General features: G+C 49.0%; 1 protein-coding gene across 1 annotated transcript in view; it reads right to left on the bottom strand.

Annotated features, from left to right (window-relative positions):
• Positions 1 to 5,896: 5,896 nt before the first annotated feature.
• The window catches only part of LOC122369012 (adenylate cyclase type 5-like), a gene marked incomplete at its 3' end in the record, with an annotated part of 74,980 nt that continues 62,824 nt past the window's right edge, over positions 5,897 to 18,052 (bottom strand). Inside the window, exons 14-19 of the mRNA XM_043343368.1 lie at positions 10,754 to 10,911; positions 10,353 to 10,495; positions 9,861 to 9,967; positions 9,371 to 9,590; positions 8,607 to 8,738; positions 5,897 to 6,021 (exon numbers count right to left, since the gene is read on the bottom strand). Coding sequence (XP_043199303.1) covers positions 5,897 to 6,021; positions 8,607 to 8,738; positions 9,371 to 9,590; positions 9,861 to 9,967; positions 10,353 to 10,495; positions 10,754 to 10,911 — 885 coding nt within the window. The remainder of the gene's footprint in view (positions 6,022 to 8,606; positions 8,739 to 9,370; positions 9,591 to 9,860; positions 9,968 to 10,352; positions 10,496 to 10,753; positions 10,912 to 18,052) is intronic.

The following is an 18,052-nucleotide window of genomic DNA, read 5'->3' on the forward strand; positions in this document are numbered from 1 at the left end:
AAACTTTCAATACCTTACAAATGTCTCCATCCGAAAACACGTGTCAAATACCCGGTTCCCACCACCACCGGCAGAGATCGTAAAAATGCATGCTGTGATTTTGCCGATCTTGCCGGTTTTCTCCCGTTATTTCACTTTACGATGTTGAACGGTCGTAGTGGGAACGCGGCATTACGGACCTACTGCTGAACAGTATGAAGCAAAGAATTTCTGATAAAAGTTTTATTATTAGGAAACATAAGGTACATTTTGTCTATTTCGGGAGATGCAAGGGGAGGGGGAGTAAATATTTGCTTTATATGCCCGCTCCCTGGATCTGCCAGTGGACGATAGGTATACCGATTTTCGTATTGCTGAGTTAGAAAAAAGCTCCTATGGGAAAAATTGTGCCATAGCCCATAACCCGAGTAGTAAAGTAATCTTGCATAACCCGATCGCAAATCAGATTTGGAGAACGGTGCCGAACCTTTTGAAGTAGGCGAGCGCTATTCTTCAATGAGGTAACTCGTTACCATTTCCTCTGTTCATTTTACGTTCGATTTCCGTTTAAAGGTAGACTGTCTACTAGTCTACTAAAGGTAGACTAGTCTACCTATACCTTTACCTTCCTTTAAAAAGTATTTCTGAGACAGATATCAACTGGAACTAGCTAATAGCGGGAGGAGACCGCTCAAACATTCAGAGACAGTCGGTCGCATCTAAACCTATTGGGACAGCAATCCGCCAGAAACCCACCCCAAGGCAGTAGTTCGCCAACTAAGCTCACCGAGACGGGCTGTCTCGATGGGTTTATCATACAGATAAGCCCACAGCAAGACTTAACTAAGGCCCAAACGCTCGTCAAGCTGGGAACGGAGGGCTGAGGTGAGGGAGTCGAGCAGCGGACTATGGTGAAGGAATTCGGTGGACTCACTGAAAACAAGTTGAAAGAACGTTATGCAAAAGCATCTTAAAATATTCCACACTTAGGTTTTTTGGGTATTAGGGTAAACTGGCTTAGAGGTGAAGCAGAACGTCTGGTTCATAAAGAACACACAAAGTGTTTCACATAGACCGAAGACATGTGCTGCTTCTTCGCGTGCAGTCTTAGCGGCCCCAGGGGGCTTCAATTCGACCAACACCGGTTCTTCTTCGTTCTCCCTAGTCACGTGATATTACGTCACACAGAGCGCGCGAAAGATAAACCCTTTGAAGGTTTTGCACGAACTAGCATCGGGTTTAAGAAGAAGGGGTTGTGGTTTAATCAGTGTAATGGCTTTCATCAAGACCACGCCTGCGGTACCACGTTCTAGCGTCCACCGGAAGCGATCGCCATTTTTCGATCGCGTTGGATCACGCGTTGTGCAGTGACGAGCGGCTGGTGCAAGATTGGGTGAATGGCAAGTAATCGAATATTGAAGAACTGAAATAAGGTTAATTTTTAGCTTGTCAAGTGTTGTGTATTATTAATATTACTTGTGATTGACAATAATAAGCAATATCACAACGCTCTTCAAATGCATGGATGAATGCATTGGATGAAGACAATTCATATGCAAGACCAATCAATGCAGTAAGTATTTATATGTTGTATAAATGCCCCATAGTTTAAATTATGCATGTGGTATTTAGACAAATCTTCCAAATGAAGATAAATCAGGAATAGAATCAGCTTGCCATTTCGGGGTCAACTGATTTAGGTATAAATTTGGCTGATTTTAATAAACATATGTTCTTGCTGATTAGTGCAATATTTTATCTAGCTGCACTTTATATGTTAAGTGCATTATTTTATTTTTTGAGTAGGCTCATGGTCTCTGAAGTCAATCTAAGTTTTTTACTCCCTGCCTGTTGAATAACGCATCCGCCCGACTCTTCATTCTAGGGGACGAGGCCATCTCCGCTCTGATTGAGGCCCTGGAGTCTGAGGAGAGCGTCCTGGCGCGCGGAGACGTCGACATCGTCGAAAACGCTGACTTAAAGCTGGTGGTGGAAGGAGAAACTGTATGTGATTTGGGAGAATGCGATATCGCCACCCGGCTGCTGACATGGGCGATAGCGCATACATACTGTGTTTGGGAAAACATCCACTTGCTAAAGCTAAAAATGTGTTCCATATTTGTACAGAAAGCAGCCCTGAGCGTGAAGGAATCAACCTGAATAATTAAACATGCCCGAAAGGCTCTGGAGTTCTTTGGCTTGGATGTGTAAGGCAAGTGACACGGCCGAGGGGAAAGCGTTCCTGCAGGCTGATTGCGGGCTGATCGCAGGCTGAATGCGGGCTGGTTGCGGGCTGATCGCATGGGCTGGTTGCGGGCTGGTTGTTCCTGACTGGAGACTTGCAGGCTGATTGCTCAGAGTAAAGAGGAAGGTAATACATTTTAAGGTGTATCAAGCACTGTGTTTGCGCAGCAGATGTGACGGCGCCGGTCGCTAGCCATGCATGGGAGGTTCAATAGACGAATGAACGGGGATTTTGCGGTATTGCAATAGAACCGAAAGGGTTCTACAACCGATATTCAGAACACAGGGTGGTTTCCCTATAAACCTCAGGGACTTCTTCACAGACCCTTTGGGGTTCTTATCTAGGTGCTAAGAACGCTCTTATTATAAACCCTAAACCTCATAAGAGTCTTTGGAAGAATCGTGTGGATTCTTTTGATGAGAATGCAAAGCCGTCTACGTGAAGAACCATGGGGGTTCTGAAAAACGGTGGCATAACATTTTACCCCACAGGGGTCTAAATACCCCTGTACGTTCTTAACGTTCTTCCAAAGTGTTTTCAGTGTGGAACGGGAATCCAGAAGCTCTGGGGGGGGGGGGGGTTCTTTATTAGGGCTTTAGGGTGCACTGACTGCGGTAAGGTCCAAATTATCACACCAAATTTTGCCAAGACATCTACCGGTTCGGGCACTCGAGAATCAGCGGCCAGTGATATCTGCAAAGACGAAGCATTTCCAACCCAGCTTCAACCCAGCAGCAACCCAGCAGCCTGGTGTCAGGGCGCCTCAGGTGGCTTTAATTACAGTTGCACATACCAAACGACCTCAGTGCAGCCAGTCTGTCGCCGAAACTATTCGGAACAGACTTCAACGAAAAGTGAGACAAGGTTGGTGCTATCGTTAAGTGCAATTATAGACTTGGACCCCGTTGGCTTGACCCACTGGAAGGTGGTAGTTATCGGACGCTGCGGGGCATGCTCATTTTTCCAAAATGCCTTAGATTTTGCTTTCGTGTTCGATGCTCTATATTCTTTAGCCAGAGGGGGGCCCACTAATGATCAGTGCCCTAACCCTCAAAAGTTTCCAACGTTATTTTTTACTTATTTAATAGTGAATACTGAAATAAAGCGGATACTGAAGTGTGAACATCCAGTTTTTACACTGGTCCCACACAAGCCTCCGAATGCCCAAAGCAGATCTCTGATGACTGGCCTTTGGGTGTCATACCGTGCATTGGTCAATGTGGTCAATGAGTACGACCTCGGCGTTTACCATGTTACTTGCACTGGAAACTGTTGCGATCGAAAAAAAAAATCAGGGGAGTGGCTAATTACGAGCGCTCATCAGTCCTAAACTACCCGCAAGCGAGTGGCTACTGGCTAGCCCTTCCGTCTCCGCTCGCTTGCGATTTGGCATTCATGTAGGTACAAAATAGCGGCAAACGACCATTGAGGGTGTGAGTTGCGTCTCTTGCACACTTAAAATATCTCTAAATCGAATCTGAAAAGACAAAAAATGCTATAAAGCGGAAATGGTTAGCATTTACACATATTCAAAAGGCACCGTTGGACAAACTGTAGGAACGCATAGCTGCAATATCAGGCTATGGAAATGTTCCTCATGTTTAGGGCACGAATTATGGAGGGGCAAGAATATACGTTTGTCCCTCCTCCCGAAGTTTCTTAGGGAACGATGCCTCCTCTGCCGCTCCGTGTCCGTCGCCACTGTAAGCGGTCACTGAAGGCCTGGGTTGCCGCTGCGTCACGTTGACGCTTATAATGCCTCCAAAACTAGGTTGAAGAGAGGAAAAGTTCAATTGAACGCGAACACTTGTCATGAAAGGCAACGTATGATAAAGTATATGGGCATATGGTTACATCTTCAGATGATCGAACAGAATAATCAGGCCGTATATGTTTCTTGTTTAAGTTTTGTCACAAATTATGGGGGGGGGGGCAAAAAGATACTTTTGCCCCCCCCACGAGTTTGCTAGGGGGGGGGGGGCAGCTGCCCCCCCTGCCCCCCCGAATCCGCCGCCCCTGTATGATGTTGCCCCCATGCATTAGGGTGGGTGTCAAGGTCACCTGAAGGTCAGGTCAGGTCATTGACCTTTGATGACCTCGGTTCACTTTTTCGAGTTTTACATGTTTCTAGGCCAGTTTTTGGAGCTGAATTCGAATTTAGCAACCATATGAACATTAACGAAGTAGTTTTGGTGCCTTCGTAACATGTTACGAAGCTGTCAGAGGCGGTTGCCACCTACTACGAATACCCTTACTGGTTGACCTGACCTGACCTGACCCGACCTGGCCTAAATGCATGAAGACATCATCTGTGATCAAAACTAACATGATATTCGTGATCAGCACCCCGAAAAACCCCATAGCAGCCACACTTTACGACGTTCTAACAGGTCCCGATTTTCCCGACTTTTGGGTCATTAACCTGACCTGCAAGGTCAACCAATGACCTATGACCTTAAAATTGGGTATCATCGGCTTCCTCTCGTCACGGGCAACACGCTCGTTTTTTCCGCGAAGCTCTAGCTCGATCAGGGGCGAAACGGCAAGGGGGGGTCCAACGGACCCCCCTTATACGTTCGCGGCTGGAAAAACACCAACGACGAGACGCTTCAGATGAGTACTTTAAAGTTGAATTTTGAGGTCACAGATCGGGTCAAGGTCAGGTCAAACACCTGAAATCGGGCTTTCAGTAGCATGGACTTCAGGACTTCGCAATGGGCGCCTCTCGTCATAAACTCTGTCAAAACGGTGCACAATCCATCATATAAGGCCTACAAGAGTGTCAGCTCCATGTAGGGGTCACTCAAGCATAGGTCAGGGTCAAGGTCAGGTCAACCGGGTAGGCACATATCCCCGAAAATCAAAACTGATATTTGCAGCCTGTGACACATATTTTATGGGTAATTTGGGGCGTAGAACACGATGATGACATTCATTTTATCATATGTGTACGTGTTTGGCTCAAAAAGTTCAATTTAAGAAATGCATGTATCATGGTCGTGAAGTAGTCACGAGACATTGCCAAGATTCAGTCCAAGATTTTGGAAAATGCGGAACGATAGTCAATAATCGAAGATAGCCATTTGATTGTTCATGGTATCGGCAGTCTAATGGCGTTTTTTGCATGTCTGTATGTCTACTTTGTGATTTTATATGATTTTTTGAACATATGCCGATTTTGGTCGAAAACTCAGAAATCATGACGTCACTAAAACCTCGATATCTCAAAAATTTTCTGACCGATTTTTTGAAACTTTGTCACAATAAACTTCAATCAATTCTCGACAGGTACCCAAAATTTGGCGCGCCTGCGGCGCGCCGTTTTTATGCTATGGCCCGGCGAAAAAAGTGGGGGCGTTTAACGCCCCCCCCCAGCAACTCGCGGGTTAATAGAATGATGGAATATCAGACCTGCAGAGCTGGAAAAAAGGTTGATTTACGTCTCAGCCTGTACCGGTGGTGGTTCGCTGAAAATATAGCGTGCGAGGCTCGGTGGCTGCCTCAATGGAGCTAATCAGGCTCGGTTCAATGAAGCTAATTTCAGTTCACTTGCCAATTTGTAAGCGCTAATACCCAGCTTGTATCTGGGTTCCATCTTCCATGGCGAAGCACCCCTCTCCCCGCCAGCCCAGTGCCAGTCTGTTGAGATTGCCGGTCGACCGCGGAACTCACCTGAATTTTGTCGAGCACGCCGGTCGAGTCCATCCGACTGGCCACGTTGACTGCGTTCCCCCAGATGTCGTACTGGGGTTTCCTGCTGCCGATGACACCGGCCACCACGGGACCGATGTTTAAACCTGCCGAGGAGGGAGACAGTCAACACCTTGCAGCGAACGAGAGGCATTACTGTGATATAAGACAATTATAATCCGGCAAATTAAAAAAAAAAAACACATTAAATTCTGTACTTCACTTTAATGCAATGGGCGAACAGTTGAACGCTGAACAGTTGCACTGCAGAGTAACTTTCGAAACACATAGACCACATCAATTGTCAGTTGTTTTAGCGTATCAATTTATATTAATAGCTTCGTTTTAAATGCACTACGTTTTTTACCTTGCTCCCGGCGGGTAATTAAGAACACTGTACGATTCCGATAAAATCAATTCATCATCAAAGTTCCCGATCGACTGAAGCCGAACAATCAATGGGATGGGAATGTGCTGTTTGTGAGGTATTGCGCTGTAAAGCTGTCACACGCTGCTCGATTGCGACGATAACACTCGAGACAGTAACATCGGTCCACACTTGGATGCATTTTCATCAGCCCCTAGCAAAGAGAACGGCCTACAGTCTCCAGTCAGACCGTTTCACAGTCGCTGTTACTGCCCCACAGTCTCCACTGAGACCGTCCCACGGAGACCGTTCCGCAGTCTCCGCTGAGACCCTCCCACGGTCTCTGCCACCGTGCCGTGTTTTGCCGACACAGCGGTGTGGCCGGCATTGGCTGCAGGCTGACCGACCCGCCGGGGCCGCCGAAACGGGCGCTGCCCCGAGGGTACCGGTCTCCAGACGACTCGAGACCACTCGAGCCTGATTGGGCATTACGGCAGCGGCAGCGGCGCCGGGGCCGGCGGGAGCGGGAGTGGGCGGACAGGAGCGGACACAGTCTTCGGTCGGGCCGTCGGGACCGAGCGTCGCTCTGCTCGTGATTGCTGGGCTTAGGGCCTAACACGCTGAGCTCGGCCTACACCGGGGGGATTCGCCGGGATATAGAGGGTAAATGCAAAGGTTCCGCTCCCAGGTTAATGATGATCGAAGAGTCTCATGCATCCATAATCACTATATGATTATAAATTATGCATTAACGTTTTTTTTGTTGTCCTTTATAGATACAAGATCGTATGATTAATATAATTCGCCTCAATCAATATCATTCTCGTGTTCTCAATGTAGCAAGGATGGGCATTGGAATGCCACTAGGTCTAGCGCATAGAAGCGCTGTTTTTGGGCCAGTCCACGTTCAGTGCCGGTGAATCCTGGAATCGGGCGCTTGTCCAAGCGATGCCGGGGCATGTGATCCGCCGCTAACAGTCTCATCATCAGCCGGCCGACAGCCGCCGACGCTCTGTGACGTCATCGAACTGGCGGAACAAGGCCCAACTTGGCAGCGTGTTAAACTCGGCGGCGGAATTTCACCGACCAAATGGAGCAGCATGACCATGAGCCACGGCCCTAATTCTGAGGTCGAGTTTAATCTGGAAGATGGAGAGATTTGGCAACAGTGCAGAGAAACCGAAATGGTCCATATGGGGTGCGTTCGGAGAGGCAGATTCCCGGGGAATATTCCACGCCGGCATGAAATTTCCGCCGAATGTGCCGTTCGGAGAGCGATTCCCGGGGAAAGTTCCGCGGAACGGACGCGGAAAGCGCGGAATCTAAAAAGCATCTCACGCGTCGTTCCCGTCAAGATGGCGGCGCCCATCGGTATGCTCGAGTGAGTATATTATTGAATATAAATGGACATTTCTTGCGTTTGTTTCCACCCTGATCAGTTTTATTGCAAATCCAACAATTGATAATGCTTACTCAGTTGCGGAAGCAATGAAAACGAAAATTTGAAGTGTTGTGTTGTGTGTGTTTGGGGTGGGGGGGGGAGGGGGCACAGTACAGATGGGACTTTTTGAAAATAATTGTGATTTTTCTTAGTTGTTCTTTCTTCAAGAGCTTCATTCTTATTACATCTTGCCATAGATGTAGCGTTCTAAATAACCAAATAACCCAAATAACCCAAACAAAATCCCACGAACTCAACTTGGCGCAGTAGCGGCGATCCTTGAAATTGGCGATATGGAATGTCCGTCTCCGAACGCAACAAGGGGAATTTTCACGATGACGGGGAATATTCCGCGCTCTCCGAACGCACCCATGGTCTGACCTCTAGTCGGAAATGTTAAACTTTGCCGTGGCAGATTCCAAATAAACGCCTCCATAAGGGAGTAGTCTTATTGTGTGACAATGGCACGTTTTATCAGTCCATATCGGCATAATATTTCGATTTTACTGGATTTTACTGTCAATTTCGTAAGACTGTTTCAATACATCTGCCAGGACGACAGCAGAAATCACTCTTGACTAATGAAAATATCGACAGGGGTATTTACCGTCCCCAGAAAGATTGATATAAGCTGATCTCGCATTTTTATAGCACTACATAAGAAAGTAGTGTGAGATGTCTCTTGCATATTTAATGAGACTAGTCAATGAAATGAGACACAAGTCTCTGTATTTTTTATTCAAATGGAGTGACATTTTGTAGATGTACGAGATGATTTAGGTGAATCATTCAAGCATTTGTAGCCTAAGGCGAAATCTGTCAAGCATCCCCACAAGAAAAAGCGGATCACGTTCCATAAACCCTCGGATATGCACATCACTCACCAACGCGAATTTTGAAATTGTTGAAGGAATGTTCGTTGACGTAGGCGAGTTGTTCCCGTAACCTCAGGGCGTAGTCGGCCATGGCTGTGACGTGCCGGAAGTTCTTCAGGTCGCACGTGGCCTCGGTCAAACCTGAAAACGAACAATAGATAATATGTTGATAAAACCAGCGTCTCTCACCTATAAGCATGTCATCGGGCGTCAATCAAAAATTTGCATTTCATTGAGAGCTGCCTCATGTTAAAACATTGCCAAAAATGCATTGGCTTGAGAGGTGTAGCACCTAAACCTATGTCACCTAGTCGTTGTATTTAGGAACTGAACTGCAAAACACGCCACCATTCCACTAGAAACAATCGGAAAGAGAGGCTCTTGAATCGAAGTTAAGGCTGAAATGGTCAGGCAAAGTGCCTTTATTTCTTGGTGATAGCCAAACAGTGACTATTTAACGAGACTCGATAACAGAGCCCCGTGATTTGAGACCTAACGAGTGACTGAAGAGACAGCCCGACTCGGAAATGGCTCCAAGAATATACCACTGAACGGCGCCTGAAGAATTTATGTCCATGCCAAGCTATTGCACTGTCGTTTCTAGATAATACAATATATCAGCATTAGCTTATGATGCAACCACTTCTTAAAATCACTTCACTTCTTTAACTCACATATGAACCTACAATCATACTTTCATCATCTAGCAACTGATGCATTTTTAGTAGGTCATTGTCTCCTAGTGTCTCCGGGGAACCGAAACGTTTTCTCACCCGACGCCGCCATGTAGGTGGACCCTGTCGATTTGATTTTCTCCACGTATCTGAAGCGCTCCTCTCCGAGCAGTTCGTCGAAGTCGGCGATGATTTCGTTCAGCAGGCGCAGACACTCGACACCCTCGTTGTTGCCCTCGAGCTCGACATAGAACTCGGAGAAGTTGGGGATGGAGGCGAACATGATGCAGACCGAGTCGCACTGCTGGTGGTACAGCTCCTGTCGGTGACAGCGGACACAGGGGAGGGGTGAAAATGTGACAGGTGACACAGGTGACATGTGAGAGAGATGAATGGTGGTCACAAGAGTGACTGTGGAGTTGGACCTGTGGTCAGTGATGAATGATGTGTGACAGCGTGATTACTTAACAGCATTATATTGTTTCTTTAAGTCATAATTTGGAAATATTCGCCATTTAGTTGCATGCTTCACATTTACTCTGTGTTTCTCTCTTTCTCATCTACATTTACTGCGGCAATAATAACTCACGTCTCCCTTTTCGCCGGACATGAAGTAGTCTGCCACGTGCACCGGTAGGATGTTGGCCAGCAGTTTCCGGTTGTAGGCCTGCAGATGCTCCATCTCCTCCTTCTCCTCTGTCGGCGTCACAGCAGATGACGTGCATTTGTCAGACGGCATGCGACGTCAGAAACACGACGCTATCGTAGCATATATCGTAACACCATGGCTGGTAGGTTATACTGTCGGTCCATGGCAATAACCGTAAAATTATACAAAGAAATAATGAAATAACTCTCCCAGATTCACCAAGAAATTTCCTTTGCTAGCATCAAGCCTAAAAACATGGGTTGCGATTAAATCATTCCGATGTAGTAACTTCCCACAAATTAGCTTGAGCCAACAACTCTTAGTAGCTGGAAGAGATGTGCTACTGATGCAAAGTTATCGCCAATATAAAGCACAAGGAAGATGCCCTTGTGTCAATGATAAGACACATATTTCGTTTCCAGCTGAGCGCACCGGTGGCCTGCAGTTTCCAGAGGAAGTCGAGCCGCGACGTGGCCTCCGTCTGCCGGCCGTGTACCACCAGTGACGACAGAAACGTGCCCATTATGATGATGGTGACGTAGCGGGCCGACGTCACCGCGTCACTGTCGCCCAAGCTGGAGGGAGGAAGAGGGAGTGTCACGTCAAGTTGGAAAAGGAACCGCGAACGGAACACAAATATGTTTTAATGACGGGTCCGGTGATAAAAAGTTACGATCGGTGCGGCTGACATCAAAATGGAAAATATGCAAAAGAAGCAAACTAAGAGAAGAAAGAAAAGTGTGATACCATTTCTGATCCTCCTCTCCCATCCCCTTCCCTCCTCCCGAGCTCCCCTCCCCTCCCCTCCCCTCCCCTCCCCTCCCCGTCCGTACCCTGCCAGTGTAGCGCTGTACAGCGCCGGCCGGTACAGCAGCACCACGGCCAAGTAGGAGGCGCAGATAACCAGCAGGGTGCACATCTTCAGCAGCGAGGTCACCTGCTGGAACACTGCGCACGAGATCATGGCCAGGATGACGCTGAACGTGACGAACTGAAACAGAACCGGCGCCGGCGCCGTGTCAGACGCAGTCGAGCTTAGCATGGGGTGTGGAAACTGGGCGCATTAGAGCGTCTTTTGTTACATTTGATTATTTATTGATTGGTGGCATCTGATTTCTAATCCCAATGTTCATCCGACAGCGCAGTTCGTTAGTAACCCGCCTGTGAACCAATGAGTTTTTTATCGTTCGACTCATCAGCTGTGTCAGACACTAACCGAGCTACCAGTCCGAATCTTTTGGGACATGGGACGAATCGAATAGATTGTTGCGCTCTCTGAATCACCTTCCGTCATGGTCGAGTAACAAGAAACGTGTGATCAAATGATGTAACGGAAGTTAGCAGGGATTCAGCAGGGGTTCAGCAGGGATTCAGCAGGGATCGACGGCCCCTACGATTTCGCTGAATTTTGGTGGAGAGGTGCAGAATGGTGTCCTCTATCGAAAATCCTAGTGCCAAAATGCGGGGAATCCATCAGGGGGGCCACAAATCCCAAAAAACAGTATGCCCTCAGGGCACAATCGACGAACTTTGAAAACCCTACTTCTAGCCGTCAAAACAGCTAAAAATGCACGTCATTCGAAAGAGGATAAAATTTTACGTACAACGGTACCAAATTTAGGGGGCTAGCGCCCCCCTGAACCGAACAAAACAGCTTCAAATATATGGGCCCGGGAGTATGCCCTCGGGGCATAAATAAACGTTTTCAACAATTTCAGGCCTATAACATCGACAAAATCCAGCAATATGCACATCATTGGAAAGAACGTAATTTCCCAAACAAAAAACCCAAGTAACATTTTTCGATGGGGCCCACCTGGGGCCCACAGGACCCAATTGAAATTTGGGGCCCAATGGGGCGGCCCCTACGATTTTCTTCAAAATTGGCACAGACACTCTCCTGGGCCCTCTCTTTAATCTGGCTGAAGAAACCTACCGGGGAATCCAAAGGAAGGGGCCCAAAGAGGGCCCCAAAGAGGCCCTTTCTAAGTATTGCCCCTAATTTCGCGACCAACCCCGGCAATATGCACATCATTAGAAAGAGCGTAATTTCCCAAACAAAAAACCCAAGTAACATTTTTCGATGGGGCCCACCTGGGGCCCACAGGACCCAATTGAAATTTGGGGCCCAATGGGGCGGCCCCTACGATTTTCTTCAAAATTGGCACAGACACTCTCCTGGGCCCCTCTTCAATCTGGCTGAAGAAACCTACCGGGGAATCCAAAGGAAGGGGCCCAAAGAGGGCCCCAAAGAGACCCTTTCTAAGTATTGCCCCTAATTTCGCAACCAACCCCGGCAATATGCACATCATTGGAAAGAGCGTAATTTCCCAAACAAAAAACCCAAGTAACATTTTTCGATGGGGCCCACCTGGGGCCCACAGGACCCAATTGAAATTTGGGGCCAAATGGGGCAGCCCCTACGATTTTCTTCAAAATTGGCACAGACACTCTCCTGGGCCCCCTCTTTAATCTGGCTGAAGAAACCTACCGGGGAATCCAAAGGAAGGGGCCCAAAGAGGGCCCCAAAGAGGCCCTTTCTAAGTATTGCCCCTAATTTCGCGACCAACCCCGGCAATATGCACATCATTGGAAAGAACGTAATTTCCCAAACAAAAAACCCAAGTAACATTTTTCGATGGGGCCCACCTGGGGCCCACAGGACCCAATTGAAATTTGGGGCCCAATAGGGCGGCCCCTACGATTTTCTTCAAAATTGGCACAGACACTCTCCTGGGCCCCCTCTTCAATCTGGCTGAAGAAACCTACCGGGGAATCCAAAGGAAGGGGCCCAAAGAGGGCCCCAAAGAGGCCCTTTCTAAGTATTGCCCCTAATTTCGCGACCAACCCCGGCAATATGCACATCATTGGAAAGACCGTAATTTCCCAAACAAAAAACCCAAGTAACATTTTTCGATGGGGCCCACCTGGGGCCCACAGGACCCAATTGAAATTTGGGGCCCAATGGGGCGGCCCCTACGATTTTCTTCAAAATTGGCACAGACACTCTCCTGGGCCCCCTCTTTAATCTGGCTAAAGAAACCTAAAGGGGAATCCAAAGGAAGGGGCCCAAAGAGGGCCCCAAAGAGGCGCTTTCTAAGTATTGCCCCTAATTTCGCGACCAACCCCGGCAATATGCACATCATTGGAAAGAACGTAATTTCCCAAACAAAAAACCCAAGTAACATTTTTCGATGGGGCCCACCTGGGGCCCACAGGACCCAATGGAAATTTGGGGCCCAATGGGGCGGCCCCTACGATTTTCTTCAAAATTGGCACAGACACTCTCCTGGGCCCCCTCTTCAATTTGGCTGAAGAAACCTACCGGGGAATCCAAAGGAAGGGGCCCAAAGAGGGCCCCAAAGAGGCCCTTTCTAAGTATTGCCCCTAATTTCGCGACCAACCCCGGCAATATGCACATCATTGGAAAAAGCGCAATTTCCCAAACAAAAAACCCAAGTAACATTTTTCGATGGGGCCCACCTGGGGCCCACAGGACCCAATTGAAATTTGGGGCCCAATGGGGCGGCCCCTACGATTTTCTTCAAAATTGGCACAGACACTCTCCTGGGCCCCCTCTTAATTCTGGCTGAAGAAACCTACCGGGGAATCCAAAGGAAGGGGCCCAAAGAGGGCCCCAAAGAGGCCCTTTCTAAGTATTGCCCCTAATTTCGCGACCAACCCCGGCAATATGCACATCATTGGAAAGAGCGTAATTTCCCAAACAAAAAAAGCAATTAACATTTTTCGATGGGGCCCACCTGGGGCCCACAGGACCCAATTGAAATTTGGGGCCCAATGGGGCGGCCCCTACCCCAGTAAACATGCCGACGTCAGCCCGACGTCGGGCCGAGGCTCGGCCCGACGTCGGCCCAACGTCGGTTCAACCTCGGCCCGACATCGGCTGGACGTCGGATATGCCCGCATGTTCCGACGTCCAGCCGAAGTCCAGCCGACGTCGAGCCGACGTCGGGCCGAGGTCGTTTGACGAGGTTGACGAGATCGTTTGTCGTTGGACCGACGGGGCCGACGTCGGCATGTTTATTGGGACAACGCGCCAAAAATATCAACCGGCGGCGGGATTCGAGCCCCCCAGTCGCCGACGTCGGCATGTTTACTGGGACAACACGCCAAAAGCATCATCCGGCGATGGGATTCGAACCCCGTGTCATTTGAACGCGAGGTTAGTGCGCTAACCACTACACCACGCAGCCAGATAACGAACGCAGTTTGTTTTGTTGGATTATGCCCTTTCGGTCTGACAAGACCATTTCAGAGCCGGAAGGATGATAGGATGGAGACATTGGTCTTCTTGGCAAGCACCCTGGGTCCAGTTCATATAGAGTCCCTGGTCCCATTGCTGTTACGTGACACTTTTATTGGAAAGGGCGACCCCACAATGGATTCATATAGCCACTCTTACACACCTGCACCAACGTTTCCCAAAGTGTCCCTTTGATAAGTGGCACTTTGGCAAAGTGACACTTGCCGACTGGCCTTTCTATATGAACTGGGCCCGGCCCTGGTGAGTTGCCGGGACTGAGCCTGACCAAAGGATAGGCCGAGCAGCCCCCAAGCACTCACCGCACCCGGCTACGGGCGAGCTCGGCTTACGGGCAATCCCAAATGGGATAAAGTTTCCCGTCCAGTCCGGATCAGGGGGATGCGGCATGGAAGAAGATTTGAGTTTCCTGAGGATATTTTGAATACAGAAGCTCTTTATGAAACATGAAACATGTATTTTATATTATTTTAACGGTCAAAACAGCGGCCGATGTCGGTCCGACGTCGCCCCGACGTCGGCCCGACGTCGGCTGGACCTCAGCGATCTCGGTCCGACGTCGGCCCGACGTCGGCTGGACCTCGGCTGGACGTCGGAACATGCGGGCATATCCGACATCCAGCCGACGTCGTGCCGAGGTTGGACCGACGTCGGACCTACGTCGGCATGCCGATGCCGAGTTGCCGACGTCACCCCGACGTCGGCCGACGTCGGGCCGACGTCGGCATGTTTACTGGGTACGATTTTCTTCAAAATTGGCACAGACACTCTCCTGGGCCCCCTCTTTAATCTGGCTGAAGAAACCTACCGAAGAATCCAAAGGAAGGGGCCCAAAGAGGGCCCCAAAGAGGCCCTTTCTAAGTATTGCCCCTAATTTCGCGACCAACCCCGGCAATATGCACATCATTGGAAAGAGCGTAATTTCCCAAACAAAAAACCCAAGTAACATTTTTCGATGGGGCCCACCTGCGGCCCACAGGACCCAATTGAAATTTGGAGCCCAATGGGGCGGCCTTGGGGAGCCCAAGAGGGGGCCCAGGAGAGTGTCTGTGCCAATTTTGAAGAAAATCGTAGGGGCCGCCCCATTGGGCCCCAAATTTCCATTGGGTCCTGTGGGCCCCAGGTGGGCCCCATCGAAAAATGTTACTTGGGTTTTTTGTTTGGGAAATTACGCTCTTTCCAATGATGTGCATATTGCCGGGGTTGGTCGCGAAATTAGGGGCAATACTTAGAAAGGGCCTCTTTGGGGCCCTCTTTGGGCCCCTTCCTTTGGATTCCCCGGTAGGTTTCTTCAGCCAGATTGAAGAGGGGGCCCAGGAGAGTGTCTGTGCCAATTTTGAAGAAAATCGTAGGGGCCGCCCCATTGGGCCCCAAATTTCAATTGGGTCCTGTGGGCCCCAGGTGGGCCCCATCGAAAAATGTTACTTGGGTTTTTTGTTTGGGAAATTACGCTCTTTCCAATGATGTGCATATTGCCGGGGTTGGTCGCGAAATTAGGGGCAATACTTAGAAAGGGCCTCTTTGGGGCCCTCTTTGGGCCCCTTCCTTTGGATTCCCCGGTAGGTTTCTTCAGCCAGATTGAAGAAGGGGCCCAGGAGAGTGTCTGTGCCAATTTTGAAGAAAATCGTAGGGGCCGCCCCATTGGGCCCCAAATTTCAATTGGGTCCTGTGGGCCCCAGGTGGGCCCCATCGAAAAATGTTACTTGGGTTTTTTGTTTGGGAAATTACGCTCTTTCCAATGATGTGCATATTGCCGGGGTTGGTCGCGAAATTAGGGGCAATACTTAGAAAGGGCCCCGTTGGGGCCCTCTTTGGGCCCCTTCTTTTGGATTCCCCGGTAGGTTTCTTCAGCCAGATTGAAGAGGGGGCCCAGGAGAGTGTCTGTGCCAATTTTGAAGAAAATCGTAGGGGCCGCCCCATTGGGCCCCAAATTTCAATTGGGTCCTGTGGGCCCCAGGTGGGCCCCATCGAAAAATGTTACTTGGGTTTTTTGTTTGGGAAATTACGCTCTTTCCAATGATGTGCATATTGCCGGGGTTGGTCGCGAAATTAGGGACAATACTTAGAAAGGGCCTCTTTGGGGCCCTCTTTGGGCCCCTTCCTTTGGATTCCCCGGTAGTTTTCTTCAGCCAGATTGAAGAGGGGGCCCAGGAGAGTGTCTGTGCCAATTTTGAAGAAAATCGTAGGGGCCGCCCCATTGGGCCCCAAATTTCAATTGGGTCCTGTGGGCCCCAGGTGGGCCCCATCGAAAAATGTTACTTGGGTTTTTTGTTTGGGAAATTACGCTCTTTCCAATGATGTGCATATTGCCGGGGTTGGTCGCGAAATTAGGGGCAATACTTAGAAAGGGCCTCTTTGGGGCCCTCTTTGGGCCCCTTCCTTTGGATTCCCCGGTAGGTTTCTTCAGCCAGATTGAAGAGGGGGCCCAGGAGAGTGTCTGTGCCAATTTTGAAGAAAATCGTAGGGGCCGCCCCATTGGGCCCCAAATTTCAATTGGGTCCTGTGGGCCCCAGGTGGGCCCCATCGAAAATGTTACTTAGGTTTTTTGTTTGGGAAATTACGCTTTTTCCAATGATGTGCATATTGCCGGGGTTGGTCGCGAAATTAGGGGCAATACTTAGAAAGGGCCCCTTTGGGGCCCTCTTTGGGCCCCTTCTTTTGGATTCCCCGGTAGGTTTCTTCAGCCAGATTGAAGAGGGGGCCCAGGAGAGTGTCTGTGCCAATTTTGAAGAAAATCGTAGGGGCCGCCCCATTGGGCCCCAAATTTCAATTGGGTCCTGTGGGCCCCAGGTGGGCCCCATCGAAAAATGTTACTTGGGTTTTTTGTTTGGGAAATTACGCTCTTTCCAATGATGTGCATATTGCCGGGGTTGGTCGCGAAATTAGGGACAATACTTAGAAAGGGCCTCTTTGGGGCCCTCTTTGGGCCCCTTCTTTTGGATTCCTCGGTAGGTTTCTTCAGCCAGATTAAAGAGGGGGCCCAGGAGAGTGTCTGTGCCAATTTTGAAGAAAATCGTAGGGGCCGCCCCATTGGGCCCCAAATTTCAATTGGGTCCTGTGGGCCCCAGGTGGGCCCCATCGAAAAATGTTACTTGGGTTTTTTGTTTGGGAAATTACGCTCTTTCCAATGATGTGCATATTGGTGGATTTTGTCGATGTTATAGGCCTGAAATTGTTGAAAACGTTTATTTATGCCCCGAGGGCATACTCCCGGGCCCATATATTTGAAGCTGTTTTGTTCGGTTCAGGGGGGCGCTAGCCCCCTAAGTTTGGTACCGTTGTACGTAAAATTTTGTCCTCTTTCGAATGACGTGCATTTTTAGCTGTTTTGACGGCTAGAAGTAGGGTTTTCAAAGTTCGTCGATTGTGCCCTGAGGGCATACTGTTTTTTGGGATTTGTGGCCCCCCTGATGGATTCCCCGCATTTTGGCACTAGGATTTTCGATAGAGGACACCATTCTGCACCTCTCCACCAAAATTCAGCGAAATCGTAGGGGCCGTCGATCCCTGCTGAATCCCTGCTGAACCCCTGCTGAATCCCTGCTAACTTCCGTTACATGATCAAATGTTATGGTGTAAATGTGCGCAGTAAAACAAGAGCTAAGAGGGCATAAGGCCCTTCCCTGGCTTACAGAGCCTTCATCATTCATCAGAGTCTTTGCAGTACTTACTTAATTGATGCATATCTATCAGTAAGTCCACGTGCTATGGATATTGGATATGCATGCTAAGCAATAGGGTGCTGAGAAAATTGTGTGTTTGATTTGGACAGCGGCGAAATACCTACGAATCAGATAAAACAATTCTGCGATCGTCGCCGTCTGCTGCAGCCTGTCGGTCATGCATGAAG

This window comes from Amphibalanus amphitrite, unplaced genomic scaffold, assembly GCF_019059575.1.
Source record: "Amphibalanus amphitrite isolate SeventyFive unplaced genomic scaffold, NRLGWU_Aamphi_draft 000998F_arrow, whole genome shotgun sequence".
NCBI classification, from domain to species: domain Eukaryota; kingdom Metazoa; phylum Arthropoda; class Thecostraca; order Balanomorpha; family Balanidae; genus Amphibalanus; species Amphibalanus amphitrite.